This window comes from Ischnura elegans, chromosome 5 (genome assembly GCF_921293095.1).
Source record: "Ischnura elegans chromosome 5, ioIscEleg1.1, whole genome shotgun sequence".
NCBI lineage: Eukaryota > Metazoa > Arthropoda > Insecta > Odonata > Coenagrionidae > Ischnura > Ischnura elegans.
In genome coordinates, this window is record NC_060250.1 from 134077281 (window position 1) to 134101974 (window position 24694).

Below are 24694 nucleotides of genomic sequence, written 5' to 3' on the forward strand. Positions count from 1 at the left end.
GGCTAAGGAACAAGGACTCTGATTAATGACTTGAAGGAGCATCTGCTGCAGTTGCTGCCAAATGGTTGCTATTATTATTACCAACTCTTAAAGAAATTATGCCAGCAGTTATGTGCTTAATAAAACTACAATTCTGGTTTAGGAAAAACAGTAATTGATGCTAATGTAGCTGAACTCCTAACGAGAAATCAAACCTAAAATGGGTGTGGTACATAGCTAAAATCTAGTCCTCATTCTTTTTTTGTGTAGTATCAGGAGTTTTTAAGTATGTAAGCACATACCTTTGCCAATTGCTACTTACCCCTCCCCCAAGTAAGCAAAAATAAGCGAATCGCTAATCCCTTCCCTGCTTGCTTGAAGAAGATTATTCAAATTTTTTTGTATGAAGAAAATCAAATATTTTTTCCTATTTTTGGAGTGCTTCTTTAGCAATGTCACATGATTAATTTATTCAGCATACTGCTACAGCCCTTTCATAGAATTTATTAGTTTTTTAAGCTTAGGAAAAATTTATCAATAAAACATTAGAATTACACGTAATTCTACAAGCTACATGGGCATCTTTATGGTGTAGAAAAAATTTGCTTTGAATTTTAACCAATTGGACTCTACTTGAACACTCCTTCTTTGTTATCTAAAGGGTAAGACCTTCCTGTCTTACTTAGGCAATGCCGTGATGTCCCCCTCACATTTGTCAGCCAAAGTAAGCAAACTCGTTAGCCCCTCCCCTAAGGGGTACTTGTGTAATACTTGAACGTGCCCTGATTATGAAGATCACAACTACACCAGACTCCCAATTATCCGGCTGGGCTGCGGTTTATCCGTGTTGCGGCCTATCTGTGTATGAGTTTTACACTTCTTTGACGTTTTCCGCGATCTTCATAAAAAAATTAATCACCCGCAGAAGCACCAGGATATTTGCATACTTCAAAAGGGAATTATTTTATTTCCTTTTTTACAAGGAATGTTTCAAGTTTATTAGGATGTCTGCTCCAGCATGCACGATCAGTGGCGGGGAAAAAAACTCCATTAATTTTAGAAGATTCTTCAATGGTTAATCATTCGTAACCTCGGAGAAATGTTAACTACTATCTTTAACTGTATATTTCATATCGCAAATGCGCAATCACTGCCATGCAGCGCAGTATCGTGTCGCACAGCAGTTTTGAAGCATTCCTGCAAACCAATTTTGACTCTGTTATAGAGACTCTGTGATCTCACAGACACTGTTTTTGGAAACCCAGTATTACAAGGAGCAGACGGAACACGAGTACAATCACGTTTTCGCCGTGAAAAAGATCACTGTGAATGATTCCGGAAAGCAATCTAAAATAACATAAAATGTGCATAGATAATGGTAGATAAATTGATTTACATAAATGATGAACATTACTAGAAATTAAAGTGAAAATTTGTATTATTTGTATCTTCCGATTATTCGTGCCACCCCTCCCCATCATTAGCCCATCAGGATAATCGGGAGCATGCTGTATTTCAATCCCTAAAATACCTAAAACACATTGGCATGAACTGCTGGCATCTTTGATACAGAATATCCACTGGAGATGAGGCCAGAAGAGAACACTCAAAATGATAAAAGCCTGTCTAAGAAGAGAGAGCAGAAGGACAGTTCCATACTTCAGGAAATCAAAGCTGAGTGAGCGATTTCAGATAGTTAATATATAATTTCCTTCATTATGTGTAGCCCATAGCTTGTGCACAAATTGAATTTCATCCGTATTTTGTAGTTTTCCTAGTCCACTGGTAAAGGAGAGAGATGAAGCCAAGTAGAGCAAATTAATAAACAATTATTCTTTACTGCAGTAGTTACCTCCTATTTAGATAAAATTTCTTCAGGCTGGTAATACATACATTCTAGGCACCAAGAGGCAATGTGCACACTCATGCAAGCAAATCATGGACATTCACTCATTCCTGATTCAGTACATGAGTTGGGCCCAAGTGATTCAGAGACCAAATAATTTCAACTCTTACTAATAGGGTTGCTATCTAAGACCCAAAATTCAATATAAGATTTGACATATAGATGGAAAAAAAATCTTTCCCATCGCTCGAATTGACCTTATGGATCATGTGTGAAAGGGTGAAAGCCATTCATTTCTGCCACTCCCTTTACAGTTCATAGCTTGAAAAGACGGTGATGTATCGAAAAATGGAAAAATACAGGTCTCTATATTTTCCTATGTCTAAATTAACATATAACCACAATTGACAGTAAAGAAAATTTGGTAAAATGAGCCCATGATAAAATATTGGCATCATCTGGGATTCAGAACTGATGAGGCAATCCAGCTTTAAGCTTGAGTGCTTATGGAAGTTCTACTTCTCATTAGGACCATATGCAAAAAGATAGCATATTGAATTTAGTTATGAGAAATGTGAGGCCTATTTAAAGAGTAGAGCAAGTTGATTTTTTTCAGGGTGAGAAGAAGACTTTCAAAGTTTTGAAGAGGATATTCAAACCACCCAGGACCAAAACACCAACTCAATCGGATGTGCTGAAATAAGAAGCAAAGTTTGACTAGATTCCATATGCACTGCTGCACATTCTACAAGCATTTTTCATGATAAATGAGAAAATGTTACTTTACGGGATACATATGCTTCCTCAAAACTTAACAATGCAAGGTTCAGTAAACTCTCAAGGAATATAGATTTTTAAGAGCTAGTACACATTGACTTTGGTGCCTATCATCAAGTCATAAAAGGACACAAACAAACAGTCCAACATGAATTAACTTCATTAGCTTCATCAACATGGATGCATTTGCAACACTCAGTGCCAGCTCCAACGTTCATGGCCTCCACATGAATATATATAAGAAACATTATGAAATAAAATTCACTAATTCCAGGAAATCAGAATGGTAAATAATTTAACAACCATGTCACATGGGAATGACATCAATAAATTAACTGAAGCAAAAGTAAAAACCAAATTTTTACACTACAGTTTTGTGAAACACATCTAACAAAACTTGCATTGATCACACAAACAAAATAATGTGTTTCAAGCATATTGAGTAAAAAAGACATTTGCAGGTGAAGCCAATAAAGGTTAATTTAAAAAAATCTGATTCCAGATTCCATGCAATGATAAGCTATGCTGACTTATTATTATTGAAATCCCTCTGAGACACAAGTGAATGTTCCAAATCATCGTCCTCTCAAGCCACACATGCTTAGTCTCCAGCCATATCCATCAATGGCTGACTTTAATGCTCAACATGAAGAAATACACACAATGACTAAAATAAGACTACTAGGAAAATAAAATTACTCATTTCAGATAAACTTAACTAATATGGGATTACTAATTAAAATATTTTTTTAGGGCCAGGGAAATTATTTTTTTATAATCAGTCTTCATAAAAACAAAAAGTAATGAAACTTTTAATCAGGACCACAACAATTCTATAAAGGATGTTGCACTTCCACTAGAAACATTCTGTGAACTTATATCTCTACAAGCTATATAACAATGAGTAATAGTCATAAGTGAGCCAAGCTGCTGGAAATTCAATCAAAAATATATAATTAAAATTATATGCTTTGCAGCATAATATTGTTGAATTTGGTTCTTTAACAGAGCAAAAATACTGCTACATACAGGTAGAATATTTTCAATTCACCATTAAAAATATGAAATAAACTCACATACTGACTCAGAGTCTAAGAAGTTCACATTTTCCTCAAAAGAATTTTAAGAATATTTCCCTGAAACTTTTTAAAAGTTCTTATATTTTTTATGATAGTATTATTCACTGTTCAAGAACTTATCACTCCTGAAATCAATGATTCAGAAATTTATCCTTGACAGCAATTTTTTAAGGCATATAAGCATTATTTAGGTACACATTTTTTTCCTTCAACCTACTTCAGTAAAATGGACAGGAAAATATTTCCCAAATCCTATAGACAAATAACAATGGTGCTTTATGATCAACTTGAATTAATCAAACCATATCTTAGGCTCATTAATTTATTGTTATGGTTTAATCAATTACTATTATTAAGCCTAAATATTATCTATGAAGTATGTTGACATGCATTTGAATGCAGAGAGTTTTCTTAAAGTTCAGGCGGCTTAGTGTTGAATAATTCACTTTATTTTAAGAGGTGAAGACTCCAGTTTTCTTACCCTCAAATATTCATAAAATGATACAGGGAGAAGACAATCAGGTTGTTTGTTCATAGACATTGCTTCCCTAAGAGCTTCAACCTCAGCACACAGCACAATCAGGCCAACAAGGGGTGGGGCCGTGATGGGACCATACCCAACCCAACCCCTCCACCTACCTACCTCCCCACCTCCTCGTGTGGTGCCAAACAAAATGGTGTTTCCATGAGTGTGACAAGCTCCTCAATGCAGTTATTGATGTGCTACCCTTGTTGAAAGTCGCGCAAAGCACCCTCCCCATACAATTGAACTAATACACACACAAGCACGCACCACTTCCCAGCTAGCACTTTCGGTTGTTGTTGGCCCCTGAGTGACGCAGCATACGATCAGATCGACGCTGGATCTTGTTCCTTGAGTTGAGTTCACGAGCCTTATTGCTGCGATCCAGAGGACCACGCTTTAGCACTTGACAAGCACGCTTCTGTTGAACCTATGGAAGAAATAAAAAGGGATATTATATAGCATGACTTAACACCTTGAGTGCGGCATGACGTGATATCACGTCATGAAGCGCTATCCCCTGGTGCTGATGACGTGATATCACGTCATGCGTACCCCGAAGGTTCCGGCCCTCCGTAAGTGCTCGGTTCAGTTCTATTATGACATTTTGCCCCCCTAAGTTGCTCAGCAGGGATCTAGCAGCGCATTTGTGAACGCCGTTTCAAGCAACCTTTCCTGGGAGGATCGGGAGAAATTTTTTTCTTTTATCTTAAGGTAAGCCAATTTCCATTCATTTTCCCCCCTGTATTTTATGCTATTATTTTTATTTCTTTCTATTAATGCGTGAGTATGACAAATTTTATTTGAGTTTTATTTTACAAATCATAAGTATTTTTTATCTGGAACTTAATTATGTGCGTTAATTAATTGTTAATTCCATTTTAATAATGTTTGGCAAGAATATAGATATTTTTCCATCCTTCCTTTTTTTCTTCTTGCGAGCCTAGTATTTTTCGAATCTTTATTGTCTGATGTTAATAAGTTTTATTCAATTAATACATGAAGTACTGTGATTAGTTAAACTTAAAGGAAATTTGAAAATGCCATTACATTTTATTTATGCAACGTAACATATCTCTAACTTTTGCACCCTTCCTTTGTTTGTCAGTGCAACTCCAAAGCAGGGAGGGGATCGACAAGCGGCAATATTACGAGAGTGAAGGAAGTTATGTACGGAAAAAGTGTAAGTTATTTATAATATTTATTGTTGATATATGTATTTATGCACCTATAGACATTCTTATTATAATTGCAAATAACTGTTTGCACATTATCCCATGGATTGTCGAAGAAGTGCTGAGGAGTTGCTCTATAAAAATGCTTTTATTTTCTCGATAACTGTGAAATCAATGGCTTATGGGTGCTCTCAATTCTTTGTCTCGCCATTTTGAATATTTAGTTCCTAAACATAGATTTACATTAGTAAAGCTGTTTGTTGCATTTCAGCTTTGGCCTATTTCACGGAGATTGTTTATTTTGATCCTGTTATTTATCGGAATTTTTACAAAAAAAAATACAATGTATTTATTTCAGATGGTACGGAAGCGAGGAGTAAAACGGAAAATTTTTCATGCTGGCCGGTAGTCGATGCCGCCTGAAAGAGGTGAAATTCTCTAGTCATCAGCTTTTGCAAATGATTAGCAGTCTTCGACTTTCCATCAGGACCTGCAGCCATCGACATCGAGGGAGGAAACCTCCGCAAGGACACAAACATTTCCTTCTTAGCTCTCTGCCGTCTCTAGACGAATGTACACGAAGAAGGAATAGCGGGAGCTCCTGGAAGAGAGCGGGATCAGGCATTTTCTGAAGACTCCGAGCTAGAAATAAGAGGGGAGGAGGATGGGGAGGAGGTTGAACCCTCCCAGTCAGGTACTCCGTTGCCTCCTTCTAAGCCAGATCCCTTTATGTCAATCCCTGGCCCATCCCCTTTGTCCTATTCTTTCCCTGAAACCTCTAACAATACCGTCAGTCCTCCTCCATCCGAAAGTCCTTTGCGGTGGACCCATAGTTCAGTGACCCCTCAAAATATCACTTTCATAGAAAACCTAGCTCTCAACACTCCACCCCTCTCCAACGACCCAAATGTTTTTTGCGTCTCCTTTTCCCAGACACCCTCTTTTGTATACAGACATACTTTCTTATAAACTCCGAAAGAATAGGTTAGGAATTGGAAACAATTGACCTATGAAGAGTTTTACTTTCATAGGCCTAATATTTCACAAGTCAGGTAATCCTATAACTAATATATCCGACTAATTGCATCTTGGAGCATTGCTATCTTGTTTGACCTGCTTTGCTTTCGGAAATATATGAGTCGTGATTGATTCTTTAGCATTCCTCAAGCCCTTCATTTTTCACCGAACACCGGCCCAAACGATTCAGAGCCTGAGTATTTCCTCTAAAAAAAAATCCGTCCCTTTTAGATTCATTTCACTCCTCCATTGATTCCCTAATAATTCCTTCCCGAAAGCTATGCGCGCTTTTTCATTTATCGTGAACCTGCCGGAAAGATTTCCCTTTATAAATTCCGTCTTTCTGTCATTAGATCCTTCATTCTTCCATCCTACATTCCTTGTCCCAAGCCACTTTTACCATCAATATCTCAATCTCACTTCCCTGAACTCATCCAAGAGGAAGGTGGCAGAAAGAAGAATTGATGGTGCAAGTATTGCACTATTGCGGTGCAAGCACTCTTGGGCGTAGGAAAGAGACCTCAGATATCTAAATTGGCTGCTAGGTCTCCTCTACTCTATCCCGAGCTTTTTTCTTTCTTTCATAAGAAGGCATGAATAGTATTATATATTTTTGTATCATATATTGCAATAGTATTATAGGTTAAATATATTGTTATAAAATTTGTGAGAGAGGTATTCCCTACATTCGTAAAACATACATGACTGTACGTAGTTGTATATATAATTATAATTATATATACAACTACAATAAGTATATATAATATATAATTTGAAAATGGTCATCATTTCGATTGTATTGAATTTGTTTTGGGTAAATATAATATTTTTTCATGTCATGTGACTCCTTTTTTCAATAGACTAGGGCTCTTTCATAAATAAGAAGTAACTAGAGATTTCCAAGCACGATGGAATTAGTCTTTCCCTCGTGTAATTAGAAAGAAAACGCCATCGCTGCTTTCGGTAATCGGGTTAGTAATAAGGGGCATAGATGCTGCAAATCTATCCCTAGCAATACGTATTATTGAATAGTTTACTCGAATTGATATTATTATGCACCAAATGAAAATAATTATTGCGGTAAATATTTACATCATTTTCAGATTTTCGCAGAATATTCGTAGTAAGAACCGCGATACATGGCCTAAATGAAGATTACTTGTAAGATGTTTGCTTGCAAATACTATTAGTTCCAGTTTTTATGCATTAATTTTTAACTCGGTAACATCATATTGCAAAAATATGTTATTGGCTTGAGTTCAGAAGATAGTAATGAGGAAGTTATGGGTTGATTATTTCTGTTTCCACATCCATTTTTATTTCGGCAACGGAGTCTATACCCCAATGACCCAAAAAGGACACGTATCAGCAAAATCTATCCCCATATCTTCCCCATCTTTTTGATGTGCCGATGGCACTTCCAAAAAAGTTATTCCTAGTTCTTACAAGCGGACCGACTAAATCTTACTATCCCCCCTCGCTTCATCTCCGTACCCCCTCCAACCTTAGAACAGCCGGCAGGAGTGGTGCACGTCAAGAGACACCCTAATACACCGTCGGAAAATAATCTCGAAAGCGGAGTACCACCCATCTCAAGCACCTGCAGTGAAGGGAATACATAATGGTGTGTGAAAACAATTTTTGTTAAATATCTGATGCTTACGGGTGGTCGTATGGGAAGAAAGAAATTGGAGCTGAAAACATGAAACGAGTAAAGGAATTTGTGACGAGAACAGGGGCTTCAGAAGAAAATGTAGAAATTATTCAATAGTATAGAACCCTACCCCGCTACTTAGGATTACTAGTACAAGGAATACGCCGAAATATCTTGCACAGAATTACTATCACAATCAAACAGCTGTTCACGGCGACTCCTTGTACTTATAACTTGCATTACATCTATCTTAGCCAAAATTTTCCCTATGGCAGTGGCAAAATACCAATGGCGACACCAGTAGAACATTACAAATTCATTTTCCTCGTATTTTTTTGGATACATAGCGCAGAAAAAAAAGGAAAGAAAGCGGTAGCGCGGGGAAAAAAAAATCCGACAGTATGCAACCCGCATCACGTTAATATCCCGCTGTGCGGGTGACGTGATATCACGTCATAAATAAAAAAATTCATAGCTAACAAATTAGGGCCAAGAAAATTTTTTCATTATTTTTCCCAGCTCTTTTGGCACCCATGCATGCGTTTTGCATTAAAAAACGACAGCCGCACCGGGGGTCGATTTTGAGTTTTACATGGTCAGCATTGAAAGTGTTAAAGCTGAATTCAAACAGTAGATGAAAGAATGTACCTTTCAAAATGAGTGGAGGTCAATAAGAAATAAGCTCCATTGAAAACATTTTTGCTGGTAATCTTAACTGCTTGTTGCTACAGAACTAGTGACTCTTACTTACTCAACACTTAAAAACAATAAGGTGGACACCTTGGCTTCACATGCCAAAGCATAGCATTTAATAACACACTAGATAAAGATATTTCTCTTCATATATTAGGCTCTGGTAAAATTACTTAAAAAATCAGCTCACGTAGTGTAACATTAATCAACTTTCATCCAAAGCAATTTTTTAATACAAAATGGAGGAGTCTTCAGCAAGGTTTAGGGGGCCAAATACATATATGTACCTTGAATGTGACTCCACTGCTCAACCAGTCTTTTTTTGGAAACTGATTACCCATTCAGAACTTATGCACTCAACTTGAAATAATCAGAGGCCATTGAGTAGACCCTGGTCATCATTTGCCCATTGTTCAAATTTGAAAATTTAACCTCAGTATTCTCTCAGATAAAACCTTTATTATACCTGAGAAAAAGGTAAATGTTGACAAAATCTACTCTATACAAAACAAAAATTTCAAAATGATAGAGTAATTAGGAATGAGAAAAAAACAGCATTCCACAGTAGTGACCACATAGTATTTAAACCAGTACCGCCACACTCCAGCATTATCAAGCTATTAATAAGTACTTGTTTAGTGAAATTAGTTCCGCAAAGCCAGTTGTGGCATAAAAAGTATCCAGCAAATCCATCAATACATGATAGAATTACTTTAAAAGAAGTACCTAATACATTTCCAAAAAGTGAAATACAACTGGTCAAGAGGGAGGCAGCATCTGAGTCAAGTGTCATGATAACCTTGATGCGGTGAATGTATGCGCACCTTTTGAGCAGAGCGCAGCTTGAGCAGGCGGTGCTCTTGAGATTCAATGTGGGAAGACGCATTCACTGCAGCACCGCCGCGCCTCACGAGTGTGCCACTGCCTTCAGCCTGTGCACCACTGGAGGAGGAGGAGGGAGCCACCATGAGCACCAGACTGCCGCTGAGCACCAAGTCGGCCGCTGGCTCCTCGTCGAATTCAGCGACGCTCTCGCACGCGACAATCTCGATGGGTGGAGGAGGTGAGGAGGATGTGGGTGGGGGGAGGCGCTGCTGGTAGACGGACATGCTGGGGTGCTCAATGAGCAAGTTCTCGAGTGAGGAGGTCTCCATGTGCACAGGCCCTGTGGACGTGAAGCAGGGTGGGGGTGTCAGGAACCACGACTCGTCGAGGGAAGACGGCAGCGAGGAGGAGGACGGTGAGCGACGCAGCAGCCTCCCCTCGGCGGCCGACTGCTGCTGTGGCATGGATTGCGCACACAGCACTATGCATTCCACACTACCCTGAGTTGCACTGGCCTCTGAAGTTGCAAGCAGGGCAACAGAGAAATCATTTAAGAACAGATGATGCGAAAATTAAGTTCACTCTAGCTATGTAATCTGAAACTCTTAAGGAATACTAGAAGAAATTTATACTGAGATTCAACGTGAACGACCTTGGTTTCACTGCATTTCAACACCATAACTTTCCTCCAGGGCATCTAATCTGCATCCTTTCTTTACCAAGTGTAAGATGGAAGGGATGAAGTTACTGTTGTGACCATGTCTAGGACAGGTTTGACTAACTGTGAATTTTCTTTCCTGCCGCAATGATGTATTTGGTGTTTGGCAACTCTAGTGAAAATACTCCTCCCGGTTTGCCCAATATAAATGGTGTAATACATAATTATTGCACAAATTAAGACATTTATGTGCACGTTTTTTTCTCCCGATAAGAAAGTTTATATGTATATATTTTTTAAATAGGATACGTCAATTCAAGTTAACTTTCTCCATTTTGTGTTGACAAAAACTTCACTAATGTGTTTTACTTGATTAATGTAGCGCAACTTACAACTTGACAACCACAATAATGTCACTTTTGTCTGTATCAGTTAGTGGTTAAATAGCAAAGTATTCAACGCCTACACTGAGGCCTATGTCTGAGAAAGATAATATTTCAGTTGACACTAGAGCTATACTTCTTTCCCAGTAGTAGTAATTCCAAGTTTTCCTTTTACTTCTAACATTGGTTCACACATTCAATGTCTTTCTCGGAGAAGTAATACATTCATCCTAAGCCTTTTGAGGTTCAAGTTCAAGTCCACATTAAAAATCACATTACATATTTACAGGAACATGGCATACAACTTCTTTCTCATTAGGCTGGTAAAATGATCCTGCAGGCCCATAAGGATGCAAGAATTTCACTTCTATATCGCATTGATCATCATCCTTGGACACAACTAGCCCAAAAAATTAGTGATTGACGTACAAGCAGCCATCAAAAGAATTAGTACAAATTCAGGGTTCCCACTCAACCGTGAAAACATAAAAATTGTGAACAAGTCGTGAATTTCGTGTACGGTGAAAAAACCTGGAAAAAGCCGTGAATATTGTCATGAAACCTTAAAAATATCTCAATCTCGATACTACGATTGACTGATCAAATTCCATATGTTAATCATGTTTCAAGGTCAGGCACGCACAGACTCTTAGTCTATGCATTTATCTACACATGAATATTCGAAGTGTAGCAATTGGTCCATACTATATGATGACACATTGACCGATATTTTGCATTTTAATGGCGGAAGTTTATTTTGCATTTTAATTTTGTGAAACAGCTAAGTGTTTTCTTAACCCTTGTGCATCGGCGGAAGTTTTATTTTGTCTGGGCGTTTCAATTTCAGTGATAGCTTGGGATGGTGTATTTGAAAAAGGACGAATGAAATAACTTGCATTTCTAATAGACCCAGAATGAACCATTTACAAAAATTATCTGATTAGTAACTCGAAGTTCGGTTCCCACACACAATGAGGGCACATGCCATATGCTTCGAAATAAAGTGTTTGCTATTGGAATTTTACTTAAGGAAACATTTCTATGTCAAATTGGCTTTAAATTGCGTTGCTTTCAATTTTAAGTAGCGCAACATCAATCAGGTGAAACACATTAGTGAAGTTTTTGTGAATACAAAATGGAGAAAGTTTACTTGCATTGACATGTATCCTGTATTTTGATGTGTTCTGAAAAGCAACAATCAAGTAATCCCCAGCAATGATTTGTTAATGCTATGAATACCTTAAAACATTCTATTTAAAATACACAGTACACTCCCTATTATCCTAATGGCTAATGATGAGAAGAGACAGCAGGAATAATCGGAAAACACGGACAACCCAAACTTTCACATTAATGTCTTGTAATGTTCATAAGTTCTGCAAAATAAAGAATATATTACTATTTATGCAATTATTCTGTTATTTTAGAGAGCATCCTGGACTCATTGAGAGCTTCCTTCGCCAGTTCGCGATCTTTTTAGTGGCGATAACATGGTTGTACTCGTATTATTAATGCTCCATGTAAGGCCTGGTTCCGAAAACCACACATCCGTGGCAGTGTGATCATGAATACAGAAAAGTGGTTTGCACGAATGCTTCAAAACCACTGATTGATTTCGGAAACTACACTGACAGGCACCATACCTGACAGGAGTGCGGTCGTGCAATGCAAGGCTTGGAAAACAGGAACATGGTGCTCCCGTGAATGCAGCTAAGGTCTGTTCACTTTATCTTTGCGGGTGAGCTGGTGTGGCTTAACCGAGTTGGGGTGAGAGGAGGGAAAGTTTATCTACACGTGACTTTCCCTCTGCCAATCAGCAGCAGTAGGCATGGCCTAGCACTTCGGAACTTCAGTCGCTCTCAGACCTCCGTCGTGTCAACTTCGTGAAATCTCGCGCGTTCTCTTGGTGCTCTTCGATTCTTCCATTTAAATCCAACTTATAACTTACTGTTCCTTATTATTCCACTTCAATCCTTTTCCATCTCCTTTCCAGAAAATTTTTATCTATCTTTTGCATTCCCATCAGCACCGACTCCCTCCCTCCACCTATTCCCTCTCAGTACTTTTTTGATCCCTTTCTTACCAAACCCTAACCCTTTTCCTCAACTCCGTATTTACTTTTGGGTATTACAACCTATATAGTTTTGGATACCTTGGATGTTTATTGAAGGCGCAATGGAGAAGAAAGTCAACATGCTGCTTCGCAGTAGCGTGAAGAGCATTGTGTTTAATGTTCTTCGTTATTTTCAACGGGAAAAGGAATTGGGATGCATGTGTCCATCACAAAGAACAGCTGCAAGATGAAGATCTGAAAAAAGGAATTGCTAGGGACACTATTATGGAGCCGATAATTATACAGATCACGGAAAGTGACTCTGAAAATGAAGACACTGATGGGAGGGAAGACGAGGAGGTTGATTTATTATCCACACCACTCCAGCAATAAGTTACAAAATAAATTATTTAATAAAATACCCGTTGCGCTACTTTTCTCCATTCTTTTTGCATCCTCATCCTCGCGAATTCTCTTGCACTCCCCGTTTATAAGAATGTTACACCTATGTTTGCCTTTCACCAGCGGTCTCGCGTTTAGCGGACAATATCCTGGCTTCTGAGATGGGATTATCTTCAATACCCTCTAAATGGGTAGGTATACATTGTATGCATTGTTTGGCCGCCGGGCCCAAAATATCTGTGGCCACGTATGAGTCACACCTTTTCAGTGAGACACACGGGCGGCTATGTACATTTGGCAACGTTAAGGTCGCTCCTGCTCTCTCTCTCTCTCGGTACTACCACTTCCCTTTCAGCGAGGCCCTCCAAGAGTGTCCGGGATCTCACGAAAGCTGACCCGCAGAGATAAAATGAACAGATAATAGTACATGTTCGCTTCCGTTTTACGAAGGGGATTCTAACAGAAATAATAGGCCCAGTGTATCCTCGCATTAATGCAGTAATGAGGAACTTGCATGGGTCGTAGATTGCTCTAAAAACTATTTTGAATAAGTCAAATGGATACATTAACTCGCAAAAATACCTTCAGTTTCTCCATTCAACATCAAAAGAAATAAAAAAATTGCATTTAAAATCGAGAAAATTTTCTCTGAGCCGACCACTGCGCGAAGACACCCGAGCGTTGCCGAGGCCAGGCGTGACGTCATAGGTGCCTAAACAACCGTGGGGAGTAGGGAAATACGCTGAGCGCTTGGAGTAAAATTTGTTTTGAGGGAGTATTTAGCCGCTAATCGTCACTTTATTTTGTTCTGTTATTCTTGGGCAAGTTTTCCTATTGCTATTGTGCCTAGATTATTACTTGGGATATTAATAATGCGGCATCGGGATGATGAAGTACAAATGTTTCACTTCGTGTGTTTTAGTTATCAGAAAAATGGATGATAACGTTGCCACTCGTTCGAATAGTACACCTGAAATTCATCTACGTCTACATAATACCCCGCAAGCCGCCTATAAGGCGTGTGGCATAGGATGTTAGGACACCAGCCTTTTTTTAGGACACCAAAAATTGATGCCATGACCCTCATGGAATTTGTTAAGACAAATTATTGCTATACGTTGGCGGCAAATCGAGTTGTAAAAGAAATAATATAGGTAAATCCATAAACAATATACTAGCATATACCATAAAAATATAGCGGGAAATAGGCAAATACTTTTATCAAAAACTGGATGTCACTGTCACATTCTTATATTCATCACGTACAACTTACAATAACAGAACTCGTTATGATGAATACAACTATTTATTCATTGATTTAAACCCTTAAATTAGCCCACACAAGTGACACAGGTGACATTTCTCACTACTATTCGTTGAAATAATGGAATAACAAACTTCACACACAGTTTTTATTTCAATGGCGTGATCGTGAAATGTCATATCTACGGTGAACAACGGAGATTAGCACGCCACTGACAATTTTTACACTACTGTTAGACATTTATCGATAGCGTAATAGCACTTTTTACAATTCAATCACGATGGAACACTGATAACTCTTGGCCGATATTTTTCAACCTTGTCAAACTTTGTGCATTACAACCACTGGCACTGTGATTATTAGCAGTAGCTTAACGGGAGACGTCACGTTGAAAATAACACTATTTTGGCACAAAAATGTTCCTAGATGTCTCCAATCAGCGAGCAAAAGTTGCATTGACTGGAATTCACCTCATAATACAAGCACAAGCAGACCTAAACGACGAATTCTCCGGTACCTACGAATAAACGGATGAAGTTATTGTATATAAAAGCTAAGCGGACATCAGTAAACATCAAAATCCTTCTAATTGCATACTTAAATGAATGATATGCCGTCGATAACATCAACTTACAATTAACGTATCCCCCTTCCAATGGCCGTGGCTCAGACTCCTACCACGATGTTATTTAGGTATTATATAATATTTGGTTTAACTGCTCCAGTTTTATATTTTATGCCCGTACTCAGATATTAATATTATAAATAATGCAAAATATGAGGGCTTCCAAGCCTCTATCGTCGGATATTTATCTTTAAATAAAAAATAATCAACACGTCTAACAAACGAAGCTCACACAACTGCTGGCAACTATTACAAACAATCACAGCAATAGCTTCGCGTGATGTTTAGGCACCTTTGACGTCATCGAGGCTTCGTCGGCAGTGGCTTGGGGGGTGAGGGAGTTTTTCCCGCGCTTTAAAATTCGTAATATTTATCATTAAATATCTCGCGAAGGAAAACTCAGATAAACATGCGGTTTTCTTTGTTGTATTCAGAAAATAATTTTCTATCCGTCTGTGAAATAAAAAAAATTCATGCAAGTTCCCCATTCCAATGATTTTGTGTCCGATTTTTCTTTTAAAGATTGCGGAAAAAATTGAGCAAGAGGGAAAATAATGCACGGATAATTCGCAACCCGGATAAACCGCAGCCGGATAATCGGGAGTGTGCTGAATATAAATACTTTTCTTTTACATCTTTCGAGAGCAAAAACAACCTGCACATAAAAAATGTTTTAATATTTGCACTTATTACGCACTAGATCCAAGCTATAAATATTTGATTATACATAGAAAACAGTTAAGCATTTCATCACACTTGAAGAAAGACCCAACACTGACTACTAGAGTCTTGAAAAGGGATTTTTTTTTTGTAGATAAAAATTTTATCAACAACAAAGCAAGCTAAAAGCTATGAATTTTATTTTTACTGGTGGTGGATCATACCTTAAGGAATACTAGTAAAAATAATTTAGCTTGATTTACATATTTTCTCAGGTCAAAGTTTGATGTTTTATAGAACCATACATATTTTTGACACAAAATTTTCAAAAATCATAAGAAACATATGAGTTTAGAGAATTTTCAATACCCCTTAGGATATTTTTCAATTAGAATTTGGAATCCTCAAGTAGGTATGTCTGAGACAAATTATTTCCCTCTGGAGGTACAAGTGCCTCTGTAGACTGCATTCACTGAAAAACTGCATTTTCACCCAAAATTCAAATGGTGGCGAAAAAAAAACTAGTAGAGTTAACTGAGAAGTAATAGTAATAATAATTTTTTATTGTTCCTAGAGATCACATGTACCGGTGAAATTGGAAGTCGTCAAAAAAATAATCAAAATAAATAATAATAGTAACAATAAATGAAGTATGTACAGGAATATTTACAATTTTTTGTGGCTGATGGACAGAGATTACTCAGAGCCCAGCATAAAATCCTTCAGACTATAGTAGTTGTTTTCCATTAAATATTCCTTCAAAGCATTATTGAATGGTGTAGGTGGAAGACATTTGATACCATACGGTAATTTGTTGTATATTTTTGATAGGGAGAATAAGGGTCCTTTTTGGCAGAAAGTTCTGGGTTAATCTTTCAGGTGAATGCCATTGGTGGTTCTGGTTGCAAGATTATGAAGAGAAATTATTATTTTGGAAAGTATTCAGGATTATTTTCAACAAAAGAGGCACAGTTAAGTAGGTACAGTGATGGGAATATTAGAATCTTCAGATCATTATAAAGAGGTAAGCCAGATGATCGCATGGAAACTCTGGCCATGGGTTTCACTGCACGTTTCTGCATAGACAAGACTTTGTGGCAACAGCTAGCATTACCCCAAAAGATGATGCCATAAGCTAGGTGAGGATATATTTTGGCATAGCATATTATCGTCAGAGTATCAATGGTAGTTACCCTGGCCAGCTTTCTTATAATAAATATGCCAGTGGATAGTTTATACATTATATAGTCAATACGTGATGACCATTCAAGGTTGTCAGTGAGGATAACACCTAATAATTTTGTTGAATGTTAAAATTTTTCAACTTTAAAATTAACATTAATTCAAAAATATTTTGCACTGTTTCATTCCTATGTGGAAGGATGAAAATTGCCAAGTTTAATCAAAATCCAAGTCGGTGGGTGTCATGCCTGGATGAACTGACATGGAATGACTCGTAGAATTTCAGCTATGTTCCCAGGAATTACAGAGCAAGGCACTACAATGAAAATTGCATCACTAAGTAGACACTCATCTTGTGTGGTAGGTGAAGTGCTAGAGACTGTTCACACGAGCGATAGTAGAAATACAGGTTAAAGTTCATCATCTGTGATACTCCAGATGATTTCATCCCTTTACTAGAAAGGGCTGACGTCCTCAGCACTTATGGATCGTTTACCACAGAGGAGAGCATAGAGTAAAGGTAATAAATGAATTCCTAATAGAAACTTGTCATTTACCGAGGTAAATTCAAGTATCTAATTACAATCTCCATTGGTATAAGATTGAAAAAAATAAAGAGGTGAATGATCAAGCATTAAAAATTTTGAAGGACTGCATTTTTCGGTCCTAAACATATCAATGTTCCTTAGATATAACATTGAAGCATTAACATCAATAGGGATGTGCGAGTCGAGTTGAGTAGTTGGCACTTTACTCTAGTGATTCCAGTAGCAATGCGAATGTCGAGTTGAGCCGAGTGGTCGCTTCGGTTACAGAGCTGACGAAGCCAGTACGTTCACAAATCTGCCGACAGGAGGCGCAATCATGAAAATCACGTGGGAATATCATTTCTAAAGTCAAAAAATCATTTTTTTCCCTACACCAGGGAGTTTCAGTTTGCTCTATACGAAGCAGCTAACTAACCACCAGTACTCTATGTCAGCTCTGGATACCTATTCCTCAGCCTCGGCAGCCAACTGTCTTCCGACCCAGCAGCGTATTCGGAGTAATTGTAGTTGACCACTGCATCGCTCATACTTCCTTAAGGCTGTTTGTTTTACATGGGGCACATTATTGCGCAGGTTAGCACTGCCAACATGTTGAAATTATGAGAATGCAGGCTTGGAGTTAGAGCAGGAGCGATTTTGCCATTTCGCATCCATGCATTCTCAAAGGTGTTCTATAATCCACTGCTTTACTTGACACGATTTTGATTGAGATTTCGTACATACATCAGATTGCGCAATGACGTGCCCCAAGAAAAACTGCCTTTATGCGATAATTATATGCCCTACCATACTTTCTTTACTCAAACGTCCAGAGAATATGAAAAAATTTCTAAGAAACAATTTAACTTTTAGGTTTTAGTGGAAAATGCCAGTTTTTCCCACTGTATGACTTCACAAGAAGTGTAATTCTAGTCTTTTGTAGAACTACATACGCCCGATTATAATTTATTTATCTCTTTATATGTTTATCTTTTGCATTTACATAGTTCCCTTCTTAGTCTTAAAAACAAGAGTAGCTATGGTTGATTAAACAAAGTGAGAAATGAAGAAAAATTCTTTTTGGTCTAAAAAGCTACGTGCTTTTGTATGTACGTTTCGTTCACTTAAATTCCATGAAGATTCAAGGTCCATAAAGAGTGCTCATGTAATTTTGAATAAAAATTCCCAAAGTTCCCAAATATTGCGATTTTGGCAAAAAAGTCTAGCCACACAAATGTGCAGTGAAAGACAATTTTCTGCAGGCAGTAGACATTTAGTGGTAAGGCCCCGGGTACGATACGAGCGGCGTGAGCGGCGCCGCTCTGATATCGGTCCTCATTTAGTTGCGTGTAAATCCATTGAGGGTGGGTACGATATGTTTGAGCGGCGAGCGACAGTGAGCGGCGCCGCCCAGTGCCACTCATGGTTCCAAGTCCAGAACGATTTCTTTTCCACTGCCGCTCGCCGCTCAGTAGATTCATCCTGCAGTGTAGTTGAAATTGTAAGCAGAGAAACATCAAAGTAGTGAGAATACGGCCAAACAAAGGAAGACTGAGGTTAGAAAAGGTGAGAAACCTGAGCGGTTAGAAAATTGCCGCTCGTATTGTAGACACCGCTGCCGCTCACATGCCGCTCGTATCGTACCAGAGGCCAAACATGGAGACGTCAAAACCTACTGCCTGAGCATGTAGAACATTTGGTTTTTCTTTATGAGAACTTGAAAGGATGACACGATTTATTTACATACATAATCTTTGTTATAATTGGGTGAATGCCTTTACTTTGTGGTCTTTCTGGTTTGGATACATATTATAAGTGTCAACATACTACTAGAGGTTAATTCAATTCAATTGTGCTTATAGAACTCTTTAAGACATAAATTTTTATTGATAGCCTAATTCTGTCGCAATTACCATCAATTTTCCTCATTATCTTTTCCTTTTTACATCAAATTAAGCATTCAGAACAGAAAAGTCAAAAAGGGATTGGAAAAATGAGATATAGTGGAGCATACAATATCGTATTGCCTGGTCAAGAAATTATCATACTCGACTCGATACTAGTGGGTAGTTTTCAATTCCACTCGATACTCGACTCGAGATCAAAAAGTACTACTCGCACATCCCTAAACATCAATGAACAATGTTGGTTCAACTAAGTCGAGGACCATTCTTATGCTGACATAAACATCTATGTAGCATCAACATACCATCAATTTACAATGAGTGTGGGTTCAATGTCCATGATCCACTGGGGTTTGATAAAAAAATCTGAAACTTTTATCGCAGAAAAAATGTTACAATATCCTACATCAATTTTTGAAGAAGTTTTCTGACCACTGAAGCAACTAATTATATGTTTTCATTCATGTGTATTGCAATTGACATGTCCTAAATGTATTTTACCACGTTAAGTCCTGGGACGAATAAATATTATTATTATTAATCAAGCAGAATTACAATAGTCCATAACAATAAAGACAAGGCACATTTTTTCAGTCATCTTCTAAAGTGTTAATTTAATCTTTTTTCACATAGACAACATAAAATTTTTATTATTCTTAATTTGAAATTTGGATTTATATATTTAAGAATATTCATTATCAGGGGCGGATCCAGGATTTCTTTCTGGGAGGGGCACACGCACAGCCGTATCCAGGATTTTGTTCAGGGGGGGGCACAAGGATACCTTGTTGTACAAAACGAACGAAATGATAATGGGAACGTATTAAAAATCTAGCATATTTTTAAGGGTCTGGGGTGGGCACGTGCCCCCGTGCCCCCCCCCCCCCCCCCTCTGGATCCGCCAATGTTCATTATTATGCTGATGTAAACCGATTATGATTTATTTGTTGCAATGCATCAGTTCCGGAAACAAATTTACAAATGGTAAAGTCTGGGAAGTTATTTTACCCAATAACATTTAAATTTTAAAGATTTTCAAAAAGCTCTACTGCTGAAGATCATTATTAACTTACCAGACTTGTTGACTAGGACCCAGTCATCGTCAGTGTCAACAGCATTGTATTCACAATTTGATGGCCCCTCGCACAAAGCTGGCCCAACTTCGGCATTGACTGAAAGAACATCTTGTACATCATTGTTGCTGTTCACTCCACGCAGATAATTGGCAATGTTGCTGAACATATTTTCCTTGAAAGATAAACATAAACTTCTTATTCTGGGTTTCTATGACGTCACCTCATCATACAGTATAGAAAAGCACTAATGAGGCCAAACATTCAGGCTGCAAAAGAGATGGAGTCATTTAATAATAATGTTGTGTAATGAAAAGGTTGAAATTATCATTGCTGTGTATTAATGCAATAATGAAATATGTTCTTGGTAATCAGAATTAATCCATTTTGGACATACCTAATTGAACTTAACCATGACATAGAGAAGAAGCATTTACATGTATAACACACCAATTCACCGGTTGAAAGCAGTGGTAAGCTCTTCCTATCACATGGGAGTAAAAATACACAATGGCACCCTGAGGAAATTAAATTTGATCACTTCAGCATACCATTACTTGCACATGAGCCAAACAGAGCCCACCCTAGACATTGAGTACCAATCAAGAGCCAATTCCTCACCCTTGGTGAGACTATATAAGCGATGATCAAAGATTCACCATCAAAATTATCAGCCCTTAGGTCAATGGCAGAGTCGTCTTCGAGAGCATGACAGTCCCTGACCCAGAGGCAGTCCTACACACAACGAGTAAATGCCTGATGGCTCCAAATGAAATACATACATGCCAAGACACACACTTTACAACAGGAAACATGCGTAGCTTACCCCAGACTAAACTATGATAAATGGAGAGTCACCTTCAAAAGTTGGTCCCCATGGAATGAACAGTTACATTTCCAATGACCTCGAACTTTGCGTATTGCCTATGTTCTGTAGACCTTGAAAGGGCCAGTTTGACTTACTCTCACTATCCAATAAAGTCTTAACAAGGCATTCTTTACTATACCCAAATTCCTAGTGATTCTCCCCAACCCCTGACGTGAGACCACAAGGCAAAGTATAACTCACAGTTAGGTGTTTCTCAACTTGGTAAGAAGTCTGGCATGTCTTCAAAACTACTGAGACCACAGCACACATTTAATGCTTTAATGTGAAACAAACAAACCTGGTGCATATATTCCACACATATTAGTTGCTCAATTTTCATTTTTTGCACATTCAGCACACCTCTTTCATCTAGGAATTTTCAGTAACTTCTGCTCAGGCTATGGTCCTAGCATGCTGTTCCTAATACTACATACAGGATCAGCTAAAACACCTCTCGCTACGTTGGAATAGTTTCCATTGAGGAACCTTGCTGAGATTTACTTGTATTGGTGAGGCAAAGTGGCCCTACACTCAGGATTCACTCATTCATATAGCTTTGTGTATAAATAGCGTTATTTACAGCAATACCCAACATATCAAAAATTATTAGCAAGTAGAAATTAATCTTTGCCTTTCTGTCAATTTTAAATATGATTTTTTTGGTCCATTAGATCGACCGTACCCATGAACTTGTTATAAGCTATAATTAACTCTAGACAAAGAATTTTGATCTTTTCTGCATTTTTTTCCTCCTGGACAGTGTCTCACTGAAATCAGAGGCTAAACTTCGAAAAGCTTGATTATAATCGACCAGACTTCTGGAAAGCATTTTTTATCATTTTCAAAATGCGAAGTGTTCCTGATGATTTCAAAATGCCTTCCAGTTATTATATTGTCAATTGTCGGCAATATACAGCACTCGTATGTCAGCGTCAGATGACAGGGTCAAGATAGGGACAATTCTTACCCAAATACACGCAAAAAAGTGTTCTATTATCTACCATGCATGCTACCTTCAGTCAAGGACCCCATTGACTCAGCCCTCAAGAGCGGGGTCTACCAATTAAGGTGTGGTGATTGTGACTCCAAATACATAGGACAAACAGGAAGAAGTCTGACCATACGAGCGGAGGAACACCGGCGCGATTACTACAACAACACTGGGATGTCCCAATTCGCTACCCATCTTCGGGAGGAAGGCCACCAAGCGGATTTTACCCCGGAATTGCTGTACCGAGTCAAGAAAGGAACACAGCTGGACATCAGAGAACAGTTGGAAATTTTAAAAATTGTAAAGAGAAAAGAACCCATTGCTAATGACCACCTTTTCCCTTTCCACTCCCCCCTCCTAGACATTCCACTATTACATCCCAAAAAATCCTTGTGACGCCAACCCACGCTCCTCTCTGTAACTACCTCTGGTTTTTCCCCTATCCCTTCCAACCTTCACCCCTCCCGTCACTTACCTCTCCCCTTCCCCTCCAATCACCCGACCACAGAGTACATATCCCAGCAAATTCTTATGTGTATCACTAGTCTTGAAAATGGTACAGTGTAACCGAAACTAGTCGGCAATAAAGTGTGTGTTTTGTAGAAAGGCAAAGTAATTTCCTTCCAAACCATTCTATTATCTGCATTGTTTTCAGTTGGCTGACAATTGTAACAAAGCAGTTGAGAAGCGTATTAGCACCAACACTCATTCTAAAATGTATGAACTACATTTGTAATAAAGGGAATTCACTCATCTTGCTGCTCTTAGCACCAAACCACAGTAAAAAGAAGAGAATCTCTCAACCAGCAGAGGCAATAGCATCGCATGGAGGTCTGGACGGAACTGAATCAAAATACAACAAGGGGATGAATAAGAGTCGAGGACCCTGAACACCCCACACAAGTGGAAGGAGGGTTCTTACCACGGAAGGAAGGGGTGGTTGGTAGCGCCGCCAAAGCGATATGTTGTGCCTTTTCTTCAGAGGAACCCCAAACCCCTTTTCACTTTGTACCTATCTAGTCCCCCTTTTTCTTGCTCCTCATACCAAATCTATTACGTTGTTTGGTCATACATATCTTTACTGAACTACGTCACAGCACATCAAAGAAAAAGCATGTCATTCATTCCCTGCCTTCTAGTTGGAGACAACAGCCACAACCTTGAGGGTCTCTACCCCCCTCAAATTAGAAAATTTATTTAGGCATGTTTTTAGGAAGGCTTGTTCTTTTGATGAACTGGTCACTCTTATCGTTCAACAAAGTGAACTTCAAACAAGACAAATCTTTCCAAACTACTGTGGAAGAGATTAGCGTGTTTTTGGGAATGAATTTTGTGATGAGTTATCATGTAGTTCTGAGTTTTAGGGACTATTGGTCCTTTGATCATATTGCCATATATTGCCAATGATTGAAAATAAAATTTCTCGAAGGAGTTGTGAAATCATCAGGGCTGAGCGATTTGAAAATAATAAAGATATACTTGAAGGGCTGCAGTGTTGCAGAAGGGTTGTACCACAGAGGACATTGGGGTCAGTGGCGTCCAGTCAGTTTAGCATATGTAAATTTTGCCCAGGGGCAGTGTCTAGTTCCAAGTCTTGCGCGAAGTAGGTAAGTGCATCTCCCAATCTTTTCCCATGGCGTTGATTTGAAAATTTCTAACACATGATTTTATAGAATATTTTTTAGAGGGCCAAAAAGAAAAAAACATTTTCTGGAGGTGTTATTTAATACCTTTCCGCTGGCATATTGAAAAAATAATTATTAGGTGGTGGAACATCACGAAAAAATGCGATTAAAAATATGGGATTATGGCCATTTGGCTCTATGCTCTGGCCCTCCATAACACCCCTTTTTATTTATTATAGTATTCTACCGTTAAAGGTGCCCACCACAGGGACAGAATTGTATGTAAACTGGTGCCGAAAATGGCTTCTCTGCCCTTGAAAATGCCCGAGTATGCTAAAAAGAATTTCCCTGCCTCCAGGGAATATTTATAGGGGTTATACTTAAGGTAAATGTGATCACTCAACTGAAAACTGAGTGAAAAGATGAAAATGATAAACCGTCATCTATTTATTTTCATCTTTAAATCAAGATGCACAAAGGTTAAGAAAAGACTTCGCTGTTTCACAAAATATAATATATTTGCGACCGGTTTCGATACAGCGTATCATCAGCGCCAGATGATGATACGCTGTATCAAAACCGGTCGAAAATATATTTTATTTTGTGAAGCAGCGAAGTCTTTTCATAACCTTTGTGCATCATGAAGGAGTTTCACCATGTTACGCCAACCACCATCGCATTTGAAATCAAGGCCTGGGGTGGCCCAACCCACAGCGTGTGACACGTAACTAAATTCAGAAAAAGTAAAAAATTTTTAAATTCTTTATTTTCGTTAATGATTAATAGAAATTTACCACAATCATAGATGATCATGAAGTGGTTTGGTTTTGATATCATCTAACTATGGGCAAACATGATTGAGGAATATATCAGTCTAAATATATGGTGCTAACTTGGGGTAACATTTCTGA

General features: G+C 38.2%; 1 protein-coding gene across 4 annotated transcripts in view; it reads right to left on the minus strand.

The window, feature by feature from the left end:
- Window positions 1-421: 421 nt before the first annotated feature.
- LOC124159592 (tumor protein p53-inducible nuclear protein 2) overlaps window positions 422-24694 on the minus strand; it is a 31744-nt gene continuing 7471 nt past the window's right edge. For 3 of the 4 annotated variants that reach the window (XM_046535507.1, XM_046535508.1, XM_046535509.1), the window contains exons 2-4: window positions 20300-20474; window positions 9568-10085; window positions 422-4634 (exon numbers count right to left, since the gene is read on the minus strand). In XM_046535507.1, the coding sequence (XP_046391463.1) occupies window positions 4485-4634; window positions 9568-10085; window positions 20300-20468 (837 nt within the window). In that variant the 5' untranslated portion in view covers window positions 20469-20474 and the 3' untranslated portion in view covers window positions 422-4484. The remainder of the gene's footprint in view (window positions 4635-9567; window positions 10086-20299; window positions 20475-24694) is intronic. The other variant, XM_046535510.1, reaches the window with a different exon arrangement.